Source organism: Scatophagus argus, chromosome 6 (genome assembly GCF_020382885.2).
Source record: "Scatophagus argus isolate fScaArg1 chromosome 6, fScaArg1.pri, whole genome shotgun sequence".
NCBI classification, from domain to species: domain Eukaryota; kingdom Metazoa; phylum Chordata; class Actinopteri; family Scatophagidae; genus Scatophagus; species Scatophagus argus.
In genome coordinates this window covers 9,671,190-9,690,067 of record NC_058498.1, presented here as the reverse complement: position 1 = coordinate 9,690,067, position 18,878 = coordinate 9,671,190, and the positions used below count along the sequence as shown (strand labels likewise).

At 41.9% G+C, this 18,878-nt stretch overlaps 1 protein-coding gene across 3 annotated transcripts in view; it reads left to right on the top strand.

Annotated features, from left to right (window-relative positions):
• The window catches only part of nr5a2 (nuclear receptor subfamily 5, group A, member 2), a 101,006-nt gene that overhangs the window by 18,329 nt on the left and 63,799 nt on the right, over nucleotides 1–18,878 (top strand). The window contains exon 2 of one of the 3 annotated variants that reach the window (XM_046392602.1): nucleotides 6,959–7,049. The exons of 1 other annotated variant lie outside the window; for it this stretch is intronic. Coding sequence is in view for 1 of the 2 variants with exons in the window: in XM_046392601.1 (XP_046248557.1) it covers nucleotides 16,814–16,895 (82 nt within the window). In the remaining variant the exon portion in view is untranslated. Of the gene's footprint in view, nucleotides 1–6,958; nucleotides 7,050–16,071; nucleotides 16,896–18,878 lie in introns of those variants that run through there. One more of the 3 variants, XM_046392601.1, reaches the window with a different exon arrangement.

Genomic DNA, 18,878 nt, shown 5'->3' with positions numbered 1-18,878 from the left:
ATGAATCAGGATCAGATTGTCACTAAATTACTTTAACTGAGATGATTAACAGTCATATTGACCAAAAAATGGTTTATTAGCCAGGTGACTGCCAGTGCAGGTTCTTGTAGTGAGCTGCTCTGGCTGCACTGTGTATGAGTTGTCACCTTCTGAAAAGTTTATGAACTTCCAAAAAGTGATTTTCTTCACCGAGAGTAAATGGTGGCAGGACAGTGGTGCTCCTTTCTGAAGCCAGAAAATAATTTTCTCCTCGCTGTGGAAGCTTTCACTTACTGTGTAGCACTCTGAATGACCACAAGAAGAACAACAAAGATGGGTGCAAAAATATCCCCGCTGGGCCTCACCTTTAACACAAACAAACATGGACGAGCGCTGCTGCGTCTATACGAGGCCGCAGCCTAAACGCCTAAACGCCTCCTCATTATCCACCCATCTATTCAAAGAAACAGTGTGCGCATGTGTGTGTTGGAAGTGAACAGGACATGGGGATGAGTGACTTGAAGCGTGCGTGTGGAAGGGTGGGGGTTTGCTGTCTATGAAATAGAAAACTCAGAGAGAACATCATTTTCCTGGAGGTCGACGGGCCTCAACTCCCCACCCCACCCCCACAACCACTCCACCCGACATGCTGTCTCTGATCAATAAACCTCTATTTTCTCCCCCACACAAGGTTTCCCATTCAATACAGCTGCCACTGGCTTTAAAAACATAGAAGCATGATCCATTTATTATTGGCTGTTACTATGATCTATCTGCTCACACCACCCTCACCACCACCCCACCTCTCTTTATGTTGCTGCCTATTGGGGAAAGAGGTGGGGGGTCTCTTTATTTCCTGCCTATGCCGGTTATTGACAGGCCATCACTGAAGTCCATCAGTCATCAAACACTGTACATGAATGTGGAGATATATGGCATATTGTTTGGAAGTGTATGCGATTCAGATGGTTTGCTTTAGGCTTCTGCAGACATCCTGCTTCTCCATCTTTTTAATGTACATTTTGAACAGAGCAGGACAGGCAGTAAAAAGATTACAGACTATAGAAAATACAGCACCATATGCAAAAGTTTGTTTTGAGAAGTGCATTTAGTTGACAAGTAGAATAACAGCAACAGGAGAAAAAGCTTCACACATTGCACCCCACAATAGCCCATTGAATTATGGGGAGGAGAAAGGTGGAAACAGAGGAGGGTACGCAGATCAAGATAATGACAAAATCTAAATGCATTTTTCCATTTACAGCTTGTCTTTTTAAAATGTCTCATATCCAGGTTAAAATCCAGATGACATTTAAAATTATTTTATTTACATTTATAAGCATTTCCTCCAGACAGGTTTAATTTTTTAATTTTTTTTTTGTTTGTTTTATTTTAATTTATTTATTTATTTTTAATCCTTTGACTTCCAGGCCCTATATTTCCTGAAACAACTCACCTCTTGCCAGATTTCAGAGCGAGACTTCTCCTCGAGCAAGGCTGTCTCTGGTTAAACAAAAAGGATTTTACTCTTTAACAAAAAGGTTCATACCTTTAGAAATCCTTTTTGTAATTTTATCAGACAGTACCATTCTCAGCCAATTAGTGGCAATAAATAAATAAATAAAAAAAAAAATGCATGTAACTTTGATGGTCGGAGTTGCCCCAAAAGACAACAGTGCAGCCACTCCAGCTGTTTCGTGGCTGAGACCATCAACTGGGCCAGTTCTAAAACTTTTGGTAAGTATGAATCATTTACACATTAAAAATTCTGTAAATACAGGGCCCAGCTTTGAATATACTGGAATTCCTCTTTAACACATGTTGGCTAACCTGACTTTTGACTCTCATGAGACCTTTAGCAAACTTAACTCTGAAAGATTTGAAATTTTGGTGTTAACTTAGTTCCCATGGATTTGTTTGTGTGTGTGTGTGTGTGTCAGAGAATGGACCTGGTTTTTGCAGTAGTCTGTTTATATTCATATGTTTCTATATCTGTATTATACCTGTGGGTGACAGCAGCTGTGTGTGACTTGCTAATGTCAGTGGCTCGATATTTGTGTTCGCTTTTGAAATTGCATGCAGGTTTGGATGCATGTGCATTCATTCGTATGTGCTCTGTATCTCTTATATCAGAACACAGAATATGAAAAATTCCCACACACACAGAGTCTTGCCAAACCCAAACTGGCTCACCATTTTCTCCAGAGGATGAAGCTGTCAGCTTCCTGGCCGCCACAGGCCTGACTCTACCTGACCACTCCAACTGGAGGTCCTCATTAATGTGGTCCACAGCATGCCAACTTTTAATAGCTACGCACAACTGTACAACGTATGATGAAGGGGCCTGCTGCTGTATATGAAAAAATAATAATTAAGAATGACCAAAGAAGCCGTCTCACCGCATTCTATAAACACCACACACAACTTTTCTGACTGTGTGTTAGTGCCAGCCTTCAATGACCTCATCTTATTTCCAGCTTGTGGTGTGTTCTTAAATACTGATGCCATGCAACAGCCAGCCTGTCCACACTGAGCCAGATGAAAACTGGAATAATGGAGATTCTGTATTATTTTTGATTAGTGAAAAGAAAAATGAGGAAACTTAAGCGATATTGATGAGGTTAAAGAAAGGTAGCAAACAAGAGAAAAAGAAACCCTACGACACACACTTGCACGTCACCTTAAAACTTGCTTACCACAGGATGTTTTGGCTGGTCAGCGGAAAAGGACGAAGGCGACCATTTTGTCCAGATGATGAATGGGCCGGGCTGACAGGTCACTTCTCTCTCTCTCTCCCTCTCCCTCTTTCACTCTCTTTCTCTTGTTCTCTGAACCCCCCCCCCAGCCCCTTCCCCCAACTCAAAGCCACAATTTGCTCCCTCGAACTGAGGACCCAGAGACAGATTCCACCAGGTGACAGATTTATTGGCATCAGCACAAGGTAAAACGCCTCAAACCTTCAGTAACGCCTGATGACCCACTGCCAGGGAGACCAGATGCACAGAATCACCATTTATATCTGCTGGGATCCCAGTAAAGGAAAGCTTATACGAGTCCACAACAAGGGACTGCATTTTTCCGAAAATTGCTCTCACCTCCCCATGCAGCTGGAAAGTTGGAATTTTCTCATTCCTTAAAACATATCTGGATTTCTGTCTTGATATTTTTTCACTTCTGGACAAATGAGTATATGAACCATATGTGAAAACCCCCCCACCCCACCCCACCCAACCCCAGGCCTGCAAGGGAGGGGGAAAGCTGGGAGTCATTTTCACCCTGGCCAACATACCTACCGCCACATGTCAGGGAGCTGGCTTGAGGTTTGCAGTGACGGAGTTCACAGGTGTAACCCATCCTCCCCCCGCAACCTGCCACAAAACCACCTCTTACAGGGAGCATAATTAATCCAGGTCCAGGCCTCACCCAGAGACGCTTTAGGCCTATGGGTGGTCCACACTGAAGTACACACAGATACACATGTGCACATGTTGTACTGTTACTGTACTATACATACAGTATATGCTGTGAAGCTTTGCAGCTTATACATTAAATGCACTGCTTCCTCTTTTTCTGTTTCTCTAACTCACACTCACACACACACACACAAAAACACACACATCTGCCTGTACAGCTCTGAAAATATACAAAAGGTCTATTTGGCTGCTTTGGAACCTGCCAGACAGACTAACTGGCCAGCTGCATGTCTGGCTGACTGGCAACTGACTAACTCATTAACTGGCTAACTGATTGGTTGACTTTATGATTAACTGACTGGTTGTGTAACTGGTGGAATAGCCTGACTGGCTATCTGATTAAGTTGTCCCTAAACTGAATGGCTGGATGTCAGAAAAAGGTACTTACCAACTGACCAAGTGACTGACTTAAAATTTTCAGTGGATGGATAACTAAGTGACTGGTAGAGCAAGATAGCTAACCAACTTATCAGCCAGTTGGTGGACTAGCTGATTAACTGGCTGCCCGACTAGTTAACTGGCTAACTTGTCATCCTCACTAACTTAATGTCTGGTTGGCTGAATGACTGAATATTTCATTCAGACTGAATCTAATCAACTGTCAGACAAGCTGTGCACTCAATAGCTGCCTCACCAACTGGCTGACAGACTGACTTTCTGGCTGAAGAAATGATTCAGTGCAGAAGGGGCTCCATCCAGATAAAATGAACCCACATCTCAACTCTCCTTCAGTCCAAACTTCTGTCAGAAAACTTGCTGGCCAACCTCCTTTCTCCATTCCTCATGACTGTAAAATGACTGCATTAGTTTTAGAAAGGAACATAATATTTTTCATTTCAGCCATTTAGCTGACGGTCTTATCCAGAATGAGTGGGTAATGGTTCAGGAAGGTGCTCAAAGACAGTTCAACAAAACATTCAGTGTGGTTGTTGTTTGGACACTGACATTACAGGGCTCAAACTGGTGGTCTTTAGGTTAAACACGCTTATTCTGATACTGCAATCAGCTTCTGCCAGACCAAAAACGGAAATATGGAGAAAATTATACATTTTAGTAAGTATCATGTAGCATCTCCAAATATGGGGGATCCAGTCCAGAAAGGAATTATCAGTGCACAAGGTTATTGTTTAACTTACTGACTGTGCTTCAGAAATATCAACAAATGGTTTTATTGCAAGTTTTTACAGTTTCTTTTATTTTGAAAACACAAATTTGTTCGTTCTTTTAAGTGGCTCATGTATGGTTTGAAAAGGCGCAGAGAGCAGTTGCTGTCAGAGAAGTAAAAGACAGACAAGAAGCTGGCTCCAAAAAAAATGGAGAAAAGGGAGGCAGTCATAATGCTATGAGACTCTGACGCAGTGTTACTGAATATTTAAGAGTAACATCTTCAGTGTCTGTGTAAGTCTATGGGACTTATCAAGTCTGATTTGTGCCTCCATGTGGTAACGTTGTGTGTATATGCATGTGTTTGACAGCAAATGTTTGATGCTGTGGATTTTTGACATTTTATTTTCTGTAGTTGCCATGGTTTGCCCTCCCCCCCATCAGTACACATGTTGTGTGTGTATTCTGTGATTTACTTTTTACGCATGTTGTTGGAGGAAGCCTCACATTAAAAAAAAAAAAAAAAAAAAAAAAAAAGTCACTCAAAGACTTTCTGTGACTTTTAACATTATTGTTGCATAACATTGCCCTTGCATAGTGTAAAATAAACCACAAACAAAACATATAATAGGTCTGTATAATATTAGCCATTGTGAGAGTGTAGAGTTCTAAAGAGTTAAGGTTTTAGATTTTTTTATTCCCCCCCCCCAGATTTTTAGATTTTTGACAGGATCCATACACTTTCATCCACCATTGAAGTATTATCCTTAATTAAAGTCTAACCCCCTTCCCTCTGACACTATATGCTCTCATGTGACATCTTGTTTCAGTTGTGAACGAAAAGAACATAAATTTCCAGGACTAAATTCCTTCAGTCAAAGAGAGGAACTGGCCATAGATAATGTTTCCTAGTGTCTCCATGACCAAACATTATGGCACAGTTAATGGTTAGGATCTTTGTATTTACTCTCCATTAAGTCTAAGCACACACACATACACAAGCTGTCATAATGAACAAGTGACCTGCACATAACCCACTTCTTCAACCTCTCACTTAGAGGTAAGCAAACACACAAAGACACACACACACACACACACATATCACCAAAAATTATAACTTCAGGCCTCCACAGAGAGGTAGGTAAACATACACACAGAGAGACTGGAGTGGGGCTTTATCATGGGAGAACAATGTCCACGTCACCCCCTTCTTTTAAACCCATAAAGCGTCTCTCTCCACCTCTTCACCTGCCTGACTTTATGGATCTCTGCACTGCAATTAGGCTTTATTAGCCATTCTCGGAATGACACAGCACAATAGTTGCCCTAATTGAATAGCAACACATTGATTAGAGGCGTTAGCTCCTTAAACTGGGCAGGAGTGGAGGATTTAGGTCCGCAAAGTTTGCATCACAAGAACAGTAAATGTGAAGGGAGGCTCCGTCTTGTTGGGGATTGTCAGTGTGGTAATCCTTAAACTTATTTCTCGATTTGTCGTAGCTCAGTCATTGTGAGCTTTGTAAAGATGAATCAGCTTTAACGAAAAGTTCAAGCAGATGCCTTTACGGTACATAATAAATAAGTTTGTTCCTTTCATTGAGTTAAATGTTTTTGTATGCGCTTTATCTTGTAGATTTTCTTATCTCAGATTTAGTCAAAGAACAGTATTTATTTACAAAAAAAAAGAGGATGAGATCTTTCCAAAACCAACCTGGAAATACTGCTGTGGGTGCGATTATTTTATTTTTATATAAGTGTTTTAAATATTAGACTTTAGAGTGACTAGAGCTTCATAGTCAAAAACTAGAATTTGTGGAGGGCTTTCACCCCATACAGGATTTCTAAAATATGCAAAATTGAGGATATGGAAAGAAGCTTGAAAAGCTGGACACCAAAAACAATTCAATCCATTGTTTCCCGCAAATTTTATAGCTGGGCTACAGACAGTTAAAGGATTCTTAATGTTAAGATGTGTTTGAAAAATGAATGAGCTCACAAACTACTAGCTTGTTATCGTACCCATCAAAATCAACACAAAACATGCCCAATCACACGTAAACATAAAGCAAACAAAATATAAAATTCACAGCAAAACATAAGATCAACAACTCACTAGATTCTGGGTACAGTATCTCTCTGATTTGTAAGACTGCACACAGAAGCTGAGATTTTTTTTGCCTACAATGCATAAATGTAGGCATTTTTGCAGAAATCGAGGTGTGTGTTTCTTAGATGCTCTTTTAACTGTTCTGTGCACAGTGGCACAGTGGTGAATGGTATGGAAAGTTTGTGGAAAGAGACATGGGTTGGATAAAGGGAGAAAGGAATGGTTCATTGGCTGCAGTTGTGTCTATGTATGTTTTTACATGTGAGTGTGTGTGTGTGTGTGTGTGTTTGTTCAGTGGCCAAGGGTCAACTAGAGGGGACACCATGCGTCTGTCACAACTGACCGCTCCACGACCACAGACAACAGTCGACCAGCCGCTACTATTTGTGAGTGTTACAGGCATAGAGAGCAGGAGCAGTTCATCCTCTCTCTCTCACACACACACACGCACACACACTCACTATCCACACTGTTACAGCCAACCGCACACTGACCCCAGGGTCGCTGTGAGTATGTGTCACACACAAGAGTAAAACATTTGACAACCCACAGAATCACCCAGTATTCACCTATATTAGGAGATCGTATAGAGTCAGGTGTGTGTCTTCTGTCTGTGTTTGTGCGTGGCTGTCATGAATGACCGCACACTCACCTGGTCGCTAAAACTTGCCCCAGTGAGAAGGTTTTGTCCTTGTTGTAGTCAAGTCACTGAGTCTGCACAGGGAATATGAATAATGAGGTCGATGGGGGAAAAATCCATCCAAAGATTCTGTGCTATATGTCATTACTCTGTGATGCTTGTTCCATTACTATTCCATTATATATTTGGTGATAAAGTGACGTAGATTACTCCCGTGTTTGTCCCCTTTACCTCAGCCTGCCGCTTCCAGTGGAGCGAATGAATCCCTCCATCTTATGGAAGAACAACCAGATTTTCATTAAACTTGGTGGAAGGGTGTAGCATGGGCCAGGGAAGAGTCCAATACACACAACGGGCAGACAGACCAGCATCTGTGGCACAGACAGAGCAGAGAGAAGCAGAGCGCGATGTAAACTGGTCACTACATTTTTAACTTATTGTGCAGCCTCAAACCCTGTGTACTCTCGACTATAGACTGGAGACTACAAGCCCCCTAAAGCAGAGTCTCTGTAGATACTGACACACACTTTTAATGTGTCACAAGTGATGACTGACAGGTGATGCTGATGGTTCAGCTGTACACAACCACCTGACATTTTTTCCAGTACTGTACTTATGGAAATATACCCAGACAAATAGCAGCAGAGCTTACCGATCTGCAAATTATAGAACAATGGACTGTAGGCCTTGGGGGTTCTCTGAGGTTCCTTCTAGTTGTTTTGTTTTGTTTTTTGTTCCTTCTAGTTTTTCTATTTTAAACTGTGAAATTTTTCCAAAATATTTAACTCCATTGAAAGCATGATAGATAAGCTGTACATGTAGAACATGTCAGTTTATATAAAGAGGTTTTTGATTTGAGGATAATACTGCTGATGCGGGAACACATTTAAGAGAGTTTCTCTTCAATGCTCATCAAAGAACGTTTAAGTAGTCAACACATGCATGTGAAAATTTATCAAAATGAAACTTGTAGTCCACTTGAATCCCAGTCTATATTCACACATGAGCACAGCTGTGCAGTTGCTGCAGTAAATAGTTGTTTAAATCCCGCACAAATATTTTCCCAGCTGATAATTTGAGATAATTCAAAAAGTTAAATACAGAAAAGCTATTGGACTTTGAAGTGACGGATGATACCGACATAAGTCAAACAAAAACAGTCCTATTCTTATGTATTTATTTCTAGATTCTCAACTGTCCACCCTTAAATCAATCCCTGACAGCTAATAAGCCCATCACAGACATCCTCTGAATTTCTCAGTTGCGTCCTGGCCAAACATCCGCTATGGAGTAAAGAGCCACACTTGGAACTTGCATGTTAGGAGCTGCTCGCCTGTTTGAGGAGAAACAATGCCATGGGCTGAAACTCCATCTGCAGCTGTTTTGGCACACACACTCATTTGTGGGAATCTCCACATTAGGGCCATTATGACGATGCAAACGCTAGCTCCTGTAAACAAACATCCACAGATAAGAGAGTGCAAGGTGCTGATAAGGTGTGTCGAGTTATTAATCCATGCACGTGTGACAGCATTAACACAGACTCTATCTCTCTCTCGCACGCACACATGTAAATACTGCATTTCCACAGAGACCTTACCCTGCGGTTTGTTTGGTTTGTGTTGCGAACCGAACACCTGACAGCGTCGGCGAGTACTATTGTTCCTCCTGCTGTCTATTGAAAATAGAAGCATATATGAAGCAGTGAACAATGACATTTGCATGACCTGTTAATGGATCTAGCAGTCGCTCAGTGCTTGTGTGTGTGTGTGTGTTTGTGGGCTTGCTTGCGTGCATGTATCTGAGCGTATGCACAGTGTTCAGAGTTCCATCACACAGATTAAGGAAAACACATGGTCTTTAAAGCGACACAACAGCTCTTGGGTCTCAGCGTGCGTTCCTTTTACAGAAGGACATAACCTGAAACGGACTGTAGCGTCTGGTATTTGTATTGTGAATAGGAAAACGCTTTCATATCCTCATTTTTCCTTTGACGCTTTTCATTTGACGTTTTAGGCAGCGGCCTAATGCTCCTTTCCAAATTCATTTACAGCATGTCCAACAGTAGTTACTTCTAAATGGCCCACATTAAAGCAACAAGCAGAAAGGAAGTCAAGGGTCAGAGCTGCAGCGGTCTGACAGGAGATATAACAATTAGACCTCTGTTCCTAAAGAAGTGCTTGAAAAAGTTCCAAGAAGCAGACAGATTAATTATCACCTTGGACATGTCACAGTGTGTGTATGTATGAGTGTGTGTGTGAGAGAGAGAGAGAGAGGGAGAAGTGGTTAGGTTATGTGAGTCACAGTTACCGCAGCATATATTCCTGGACATTCTCCGGGCATAATGTTTATATAATGTGTGTGTGTGTGTGTGTGCGTGCATGCATGCGCTCACACACACCTTCTCACACTTCCCCCTCAGCCTTCTCTTACATTCCATATTTAACATCTCTGACCCTAATTGTTTCTTTCCATTCTTGCATAATTTTGGCTTGCGTTGCCGTCGTTTGTATCCGACCCCTTTTTCAAAGTTGGCACAAAACACATTCGGTGAGAGTGCAACAAGAATGCAAATGTATCACACTTAACAACTTACTTAGCTTACAGAACAAAAGCTTTTCATCCATCCATCCATCCATCCATCCATTCTGACAGTTCTTCCATTTGGTGTGTTAGTTGTGGTGGTTGGTGTTGGCAAGGCCCTAAAACATTATTCACGTCTGTTTTTGTTTTTATTTACACTCCTCATACCATTCAGTGTCCTGCATGAAAACATTTATGTTCCCCCCACGTATTTATTCTCAGGCTTTTGTTGTTTGTCATCTGTTATTCCTGGGGAATTTTTGTCCATATTTGACAATTCTGCACATTGTGATTGACTGTTTACCATCATTCATTAACTGCAAACAAAGTATCTCCCTCACCTGAAACAAGTGTAAAAACAAAGACTACTTTGATCATAATTTATTTGCAATAACAATGATCTTTTCTGGAAACGTACCGCTGTTGCAATGCACAAATAAAATTGTGAAAAAGAGGATTTTTTCTTTAAAAAAAAAAAGGAAAACTTTGTAATCTGGGGTTTCGTGGACTGGGTTGTACCACCTGTGCCAGAAAACCCCAGGACATTTACTACATTTGGAACTCTTTTAGACTCTCAGTCTAAATCTGCACCTCCGTGTTGTACTGGTCAGTGGTCAGTGGCAGCTTCCTCTCTCTTTCATTCCCTTCTCTTCCTCCTTCCGTCAGAAACATTAACAAGATACCCGCTGTTGCTTCTCCATCTCCACGTGATGCTCTCCTTTCTCCTTCCACTTTTTTTTTTTTCCTTTGCCGTCCTTTTTACCATCCCTCATCCTGGTGTGATTGACACTTCATCAGGCATGAGGAAGTGCCGAGCCTTGACCTGCTCTGTGTCACAGTAGCCCACAGGATTTTTATTAACCTCTCATCTCCTGCCTGCATCTCTCCGCTCCATTAACCAGCGTTACAGCAGCTAGGTGTTGCATTTTAGTATATTCCATAAACATCATTGTCAAGTTAATTATCTCTCGGTAGTGAACCATAATTGGTGATCTGTGTCAGTGTGTGTGATTAGCAGTTGGCATGAATAATTTTTAATCACCTTTCCCAGGTAAACACTGTCAGAAGGCGCATGTTGCTACGTATTCTTTCTCGTCCCCCCCGATGAGAACATTTGCTGTCTGTTTGGCTTTATAAAGAAGATAAATGCGTTACCTATTCCACAGTTAGACACAGTCCACAGTTAAATTTATTTTGGAGCAGAAAAACAGCACCTTCTTTCTGGGTAGGGGGAGACTAATTTTCTCAGTGATAATCTGTGATGATTTCTCAAACTGTAAAGGCAACACATTCAGTGGGGTCTTTAAAAGTTTGCCTGGCTCTGCAGTGTTCGGGTCAAAAATTCTCTCATATCTGAGTTTCTGTGAGACTGCATATTTGAGCAGATGCCGGTTAAGCCTGAAAATATTCTTGCTAATTCTTTATGGCATATATATATATATAACTTATGTAGAGTCATGAATCATTAAAATGCTTGTGAATGTGTGCTCTACCAGCTCGTCTCACTTTCATGTTATCTTCAGCCGTTTGACATGGAGATAACCAAACCCCACAGACAATATCAGCGCACCCTTCCACTTCAGGTTGCCAGCAGCAAACTTGTAACACTGAAACTCCTTTACACAAACATGGATGGGTGCACACACAAATGCACGCTCCTTTCTTCAAGTCAAAAGGGCCGGTTTCTGTTTGATCCCTTGTGAGGTTTATCTCCTAAACCCAAAAGTCAACACTGGCTGTTGACAGACTGAGTTTCCTCAGCGACCGTCCACATCCTAAGAACTGAAGACCAGCAGGTAACAGCAGTTGACCTGGGTCACAGTAGAAAGTCAAAGGGATACGAGATGCGCTGAGGAACAAGGGAGGGGACGATCAGAAATGAGGCGAAACCATATCATGCTGGAATTATGCTCACGCTCTGATAATCTGAAAATTCACGTTTTAATTTTGACCTCCTGTCCACAGAAGGTTGCTTTTCTCAGCCATAAACTGAAAAGTGACCTCTAAAAGCGAGCAAAGACAGCATGAGGTCCTGTGTAGTTCACAAGACAACTTTCTGTCACCTCCTATCAATCACTCTTCTTTAATGTGTAATTGATCACACACACTACAGCTGTTGTCCTTACCTATGTTTGTGTTGTCAGTCTACTTTATGCGTGTATAAAATAGCCCTTTGATCAATATTCACAGGAATTACGGATCCAATCTCTATATTCCTCTCGTACAGACATCCCGTAACAGAAACCAAGAGATTTGTCTTTAAGGACAAATTAAATTCTGTGTTTGGTTGTAAAACAATAAAAACAATAAAAGTGATCACGGCGAGCGAGAAGCAGCACAACAGGTGTGACCCACAGTTTGCTACCTGCTCAGGCCCAAACAGCAGATTGACTTAAGAGCAAAAAAATATGAATCAGGAGTTGTTGGAGAGGAAAAGCAGAGCTAAAAGAACAGACAACACTGCACTTCTGTTGCTCAGGTGACCAGAAATGAAAGTCGCTCTGAGTCGGCCGAATGTGTTTTTGCCATGTAAGTCTTATGTTTACAGCTTTTTGCTAATGTAGGTTTTCCGTTTTGCTTTACGCTCTCAGTTCGCTATGTTTATTATACTTTCTTCCTCCTTTACTTTCAGCTGTGTCTACTTCACACAGTTTAAACTGGGCAGCAGAAGAACTCCGCTGCTTCCTGTCATGTCTTTCTTGTGTTTTGTTTACGTCAGTCACGCTATGGTGTTTGTGTCACACCGCCACCTTCTTTGTTTTGTTTTATGAGCTGTTGCTCTGCACTCTGGCTCCTGCAGTATTTTTAGAGCAAATGATTGTTTACATTTAGATCTTCAACACAGAGAACAGGGGCAGGTAGGGAGGAGAAATGTGTACGCGTGTGCACGTGTCTGTTTGAGTGTGTGTGTGTGTGTGTGTGTGTCAAGGGGGTGGATTGGGGGTGATTTCCTGGTTATGAATAGCAAGTGTGTGTTGATTATAATTTAATGATGTTAGTGTGTGTGTGTGTGTTACAATTCCGAGGCTATTGTTGTCTGATCAGAACACAACAGTCATACATGCAGACATTCGCTAAATCATGAGAACAAATGCGCACACATACATACACACACACACTCACTCACACACACGCATTGTCAACAGACCACCGTGGAAGTGCTTCACGTGTCCTCACCAAGTGTCCATATGGTGATATACACTCACACAAGTTGACCCAAACATACAATTAAGTTCCTCATTAAATGATCGACGGTGATTATTCTGCTTTAATCACTCGCATGTAAAATATTGTTTTCACAGCCAACAGAGTCACTGCTGAAAGTTCAGTCAGTGTGTGTGTGTGTGTGTGTGTGTGTGCCAATCAGATAAGGCCAAACACAGAAGTGAAACGTGGCTCAGGATTAGTCCAAAGTTTGAGTCATACTGTCGGCATGACTTTGCTTCTCTTTTGAAATAACTTTTACCACCCAAGACTGTACGCTGTCACAATGTCAATAAAGTACCACTGAGGCACACGGGTGACTCTGTTTCTCTCTGTCTCTCTCTGTCTCTCTCTGTCTGTCTCTGTCTCTCTCTGTCTCTCTGTCTGTCCTTCAGTTTCTGTGTAACAGTCCAGTTCTCACTTTATTCCATCCTGTTTGTTTGTCTGTTGTCTGTCTTCTGTTGACCTGCCTTTTATCCTTTCCTCCTCCTCCTCAGTGCATTTTGCCACAGCATCCAATCTCTCTCTCTCTCTCTCTCTCTCTCTCTCTCTCTCTCTGTCTGTCTGTCTGTCTGTCTCTCTCTCTCTCTCTCTCTCTCTCTCTGTCTCTCTCTCTCTCTCTCTCTCTCTCTGTCTGTCTTTCTCTCTGTCTCTCTCTCTCTGTCTGTCTCTCCATGTAGGTTAATCATTCCAGCAGTGCTATCTTGCCAGAGAAGGCCTTATCAGTCCCAGTGTGTGTCATTTTATAACCTAACCTACACCACCACCTCTATCAACCACTTGCCCAGACAACCCCCCCTCACCCCAGCCCGTCATTTCCTGACTCCGCCTCCCACCTCCTGCACCTGCAAGTTACCCCACTTGAACCAATCACAGCCCGGCGTTAATAGCATGCTGCCTATTGGTGGAACTTCCTGCACCCTGTCAACTGCTGTGGTTGTCGTGGTCACCAAATGATGAAAAAAAAAAGAGTCTTCCTTTATGTGTAAGTGAAGGGAGGTTAGCTGAAGTACATAGGAAAGAAATAAGAATCATTGAAATTTTCAAAATAAAAGTTCACTGCAAGTTTAGTTTATTTCATCTGAGTGCATTTGTTTGTTTTATTAAAACGTGTAATCAGTAAAAGCATTGCATCCTACTTGTTTTGATCCTCCAGTTGAATGTGTGAGGGAAATTATTCATAGGGGGGTGAAATGGGACCTTACAGAAACAGTAGTGGGAGCTCAGTGTGTGTCTTGGGAGTGGCGAGGTGTATTTTGAACGAAATTTGGACAACAGTCAGTTCATTTGCACTTGTTTGCAGACCTTCCTGTACTTCCATGTAATCCATCTGCAGTTGTACTTGCAGTGCCAAGAACTTGTTAAATGACACGTGTCTTAATATTGGATTTGAGTGATAATGTCTTGTAGCCCAAGTTGTCTTAGTCATCTGAAATTTAAGAAAGCAAATTTAATTGAAAAGGCTGGAAAAAAAGAAAGCTATGAGAGAACTGAAAGAAAAAAATAGAAAAACTATCGTGTCTGTGTGTGTGTGTGTTAGCTTGACTTTTTAGAGTCTTCCAATGATGATGAGTCGTAATTTTATTGGATCACCAAAGCTCCGTGATGTGCGTTTGGATGATGCTGGCAAAAACTGCAACAGGTGTGGCTTTGTGTTTTCAGACAAAGTGCCTGTGTGTGCCTGCGTGTTTTACACTTTTCTTTAAATCTGACTGTCTTTGTCCTGCTTATCAGTAAAGGTTTAGAAACCTGGGCGAGTTCTTTCGGGTGAGAAAACTCTTCCACAGAGACATAGAAGGATTTACTAAATGCTTCACCCGGAGATTAAATTTTGCACTCGCAAATTCTGCAGTTAATACAACGAAGGGAAAACGCGTTGAGGAATTTATGTAAACAATACAGCCTAATGAAGACAAAGCCTTGCATACCGTTATGTTAATCTATAGGTCGATATGAAATTCCAAAAACGTTTAATTTTCTATGCTCGTTTTAAAGGTGGCCTTTAGTTATTTTTAACCGTCTGCTGGATGGAGTGTGTGTGTGTGTGTGTGTGTGTGTAGGTCGCCATCCGCGACCCTTCAGGTGCGTGTGCGGTCTTTCTTACCCCGTGACTTTTCCGTGTCTTCCACTGCTGGTCCTCGTCAGCTTAGACTGAAGGATTCACTGTGTCTAATTAAACTAAAATAAGTGTGTATGCACCAGCGCGTGTTGGAGCGCACGGGAGATGTGTGGGGGTGTTGGGGAGGGGGGGCTTTATTGGGACGCATAATTACATTTTGCCTTTGAGTATTTATTTTGGCGTAGCTTAAACAGGCTGAACCTGACGTCAGATCACTAATTGATCCCTGCTCAGCCAATTACTGATAATATTTCAGAAGCAAAGGTATAATTTATTGAGTTAGGGGGCTGATTTGATCCGAAAATAAAGGCCGTTTTAACCCTGGGGCTGGCGCTGCTCACGTTCTCACGCAATGCTGAACAAACAAACCCAAAAGCCACCAATGATGCACAGCTTATTTTATAGTTTTATTATTATTATTATTATTTTAATTTATATGGGTTCTGTGCAAAATTCCGTATGTTCCTTTGGCGGCATTATTAAGTGATAGTAATAGCCAAGAAAGAAAGAAAGTCGTGTTTATTGGCTTTTTAATAATGGGGCGTTTGTTACACTTTAGAAGCAGAGAACGTGATATTAGATATTACAATAAAGTATGTGGAAGAGATGCATAAAGATGAAGACTTTTATATGCACTTTTAAAAACTTTATATTGGAGAAGCGTTCGTGTTGCCTTGTTCATGTGTCCATGCATGTGCTGCCATACGCTCCCGTTATAACGCGCTCCCACCACATACCTCGCGCGCTGCCTTCGCGCACCGTGCGCACACCGGGAGTCTGCCCTCACATGCAGTTGCATCACCTCGCTTGATTTCCTTGTTGTCTCGCTGCTTTTAAAGTCCACCATTAACGAGATTAAGCAGCTGAGATTTTGGAGAGATGGAACTAGAGGGTTTCAGGCGATGTTTTAGCGGTCTCCTCGCCTGATTGGACATTGGAAAGATGATGTCAGACGACCGCATGCGCCCCGGATTGGAGAGAGCGGAGTAAACAAAGCCGCGAGGAGGAGGAGAGGTCTCCACATCTCCAGACAGTCCGACCGACACGCCGAATCCTACTTCACGCACAGGAGAGGGCGGCCCCGGCGGCGTGTGCTCGTCTGCTAAAGGCTAAAAGTAACAACGACTGTACCACTTTAACGTGTGACTCGCTAAAAAAAGACTTTTGGAAAAGCTAAAGGGAAACTTAACCATTGTCTTTTAATCCGGACGCTGTGCGGTTTTCTCGTTTGAGTGACAGACTTATTACCTAACTGAGCGCGCAACTGTTCGAAAGTATCGAGGGGATCACACGTATACGAGCTGCAATATTATTGCGGCTCTGTGCGCGAACGCAATTTCGAGAAATAAAATTAGTGAAGCTAACTCAGCGCAGACGCGCACCGGCTACACCAGCCGGCCGTTTGGAGACAGCCTGAGTCCTTTGAATCAGGCTTCATAGCCAGAGCATGCTCTTATGATTGGAAGACAGAAAGAAAGTGAGAAATTAAAAGCGAAAAAGACATTTGGGACACTTTGAGGCGTGTTTGTGGGAACGTCTGCCTCTCACGTCCAGGTGTCCCGCCGAGCGGTGCGGAGTCTCCAGCTCAGGCCGGGAGCGCTGACATGCTGCCCAAAGTCGAGACTGAATCCCTGGGACTCTCTCGATCGTATGGGGAACAAGGGCTCATGCCAAGGAACATGCAAGGTAGGAACTGTCACCACTCATTTTCATCTTTTAAGACTAAGAGGCGGAACAGCGCGCTTCCACTTCAGCAGATTTACGGAGCGCCATCACACTGAAAGTCCGCTGTGGGTACCCCGGCGTCGCCAAAACTTTGAAACACCCCGACGGTCCAGCGCTTTTCTCAGATAATGTGAGCTGTTTTTGAATGATGAACCTGTTAAATTATTACACATAGGGAAATCTGTATTTTGCACAGATATACATATTTTTTTTGGAGGGGGGGGTTCTTATATAATAGTTTGGGATCATTTCTGTTACTTTTCATTAACGTTATGAAGTAATTCTAAAATATGAACGCAGATCAAAGTTTGGACACACTAGTCTAAGGTCTGGTTCGCGATGGTTACAGTCAGCTGTCACTCGTGCAGCGGAGCACTGTGCGTAAAAACGCTGAGGCAGAGCAGAGCAGAGATGTGTATGAGCAATATACAGAATGACTCGTGATTTAAGTTAAGAGTGATTTTCTGCTTATTTATCCAAAAGAAAAACCTGCAGAGCAAAACTGTGGACATCTCATTTATAGTGACTGACCTGCGGCCGGTAAACTTTGGTCTCGGAGGCCAGTGAATTCTGGTCTAATTTGCACTTTATAGACGACGTGAAATGGTCTTAATTCTGTGGCAAATTAATCCAAAGTTATTTAAATTTTGTTATGTGCTTGACAATTTTCCCGTTTGCTCGTTTCTCGATTTTTTGCTTTAATAACTGAACGCAATTTCAAATGAACCAAATGAAAAGAGGAATATCAAATATCGCTTTTATGATGCCATTCTTGTGTCTGTTTATTTTATTATCTTCTCTGATGACGTTTTATCTATTTAATGATGTCAATCACGCAGTTAATAATCTCTTTGGATATTTGAATGTGGGAAATTGGGTTTATGATTTCAGAACTGTGCAGCTCTGATTGAAGGGGAGGGAAAAAATACGGCGTTTCAGAATTAAAATTCTTTATATTAAAAGATTCTTTTTATTTATTTGTTGTTTTTTTTCCCAACGTGCACGTTAATCAGCGACATTTTCAAAAGGAGGCTGACTTTTTTGACAAGATACACTCACGAATTACCTTCATTCCCTTCATGTCATGTCACAGCAATATAAACGGGCAATCAATTCAATCAATTAGCCCCGTCCTGGTTTATGAGACGCAGATAACATAGACTCACAAGACGAGGAGTGGCTTGTTAGACAACCCGTTATCTGCTTTTATGCGGGGATAAAAAAAAAAAACTTAACAAAACAAAAACAAAACAAAAAAAAAACCAATAAGATAGCTCCGACTGAAAGAGGTTTTCTTTTGGTGTCAATATTCTTCCATTTCCATTCATCTTTTTAACAAATATTGTAGCTTTTTTTTTATTTCCTCTTTTGGAAATTGCATGAGCAAGTGGCCGTCGAAGTGAAAGCCAGCAGGTGAGAGACTGCGTCCACCGGTGTGTTTTTTTGCACCTTTTAAAGCAATGCAGCCCGCACACGTTCTGTTTGCGCAAACCTCCGCTTGATTATGAAGCAGAGGAGCAATTTCTGAAGATATAATCCAGTTTCAGATGCCCCGTTGTAATTTATTTTTATTTATGTGTGTATTTTATTTATTTATTTATTTACCACCGCTTCATTCTCTCCGTAACTGCTACCAATGCCCTTCTTGATATTTATTTCCTTTGTTAAAATACGTCTTAAAATGCAGCTGTCGTGCGTCAGGCCCTTCAAATCTTCTCCTTTGTGCGCTCTAAAGCAAAAGAAATGGAGTTTGCTTTGAGCTTCTGTGGAAGTGGGAGGAGGGGGGGGCGAAACGGCCGCTCGGTGAAACTTGTTGCTTCAGCTGGAATATGCAGCTTGGATCCCAGCAGGGCAACGCGCTAACAAACCAAAAATCACGTCTAATTAATGGGTCTAAGTGAGCAGACGACCGGATTGTGAAGTGGAGCAGTAATAAGTCAAGGC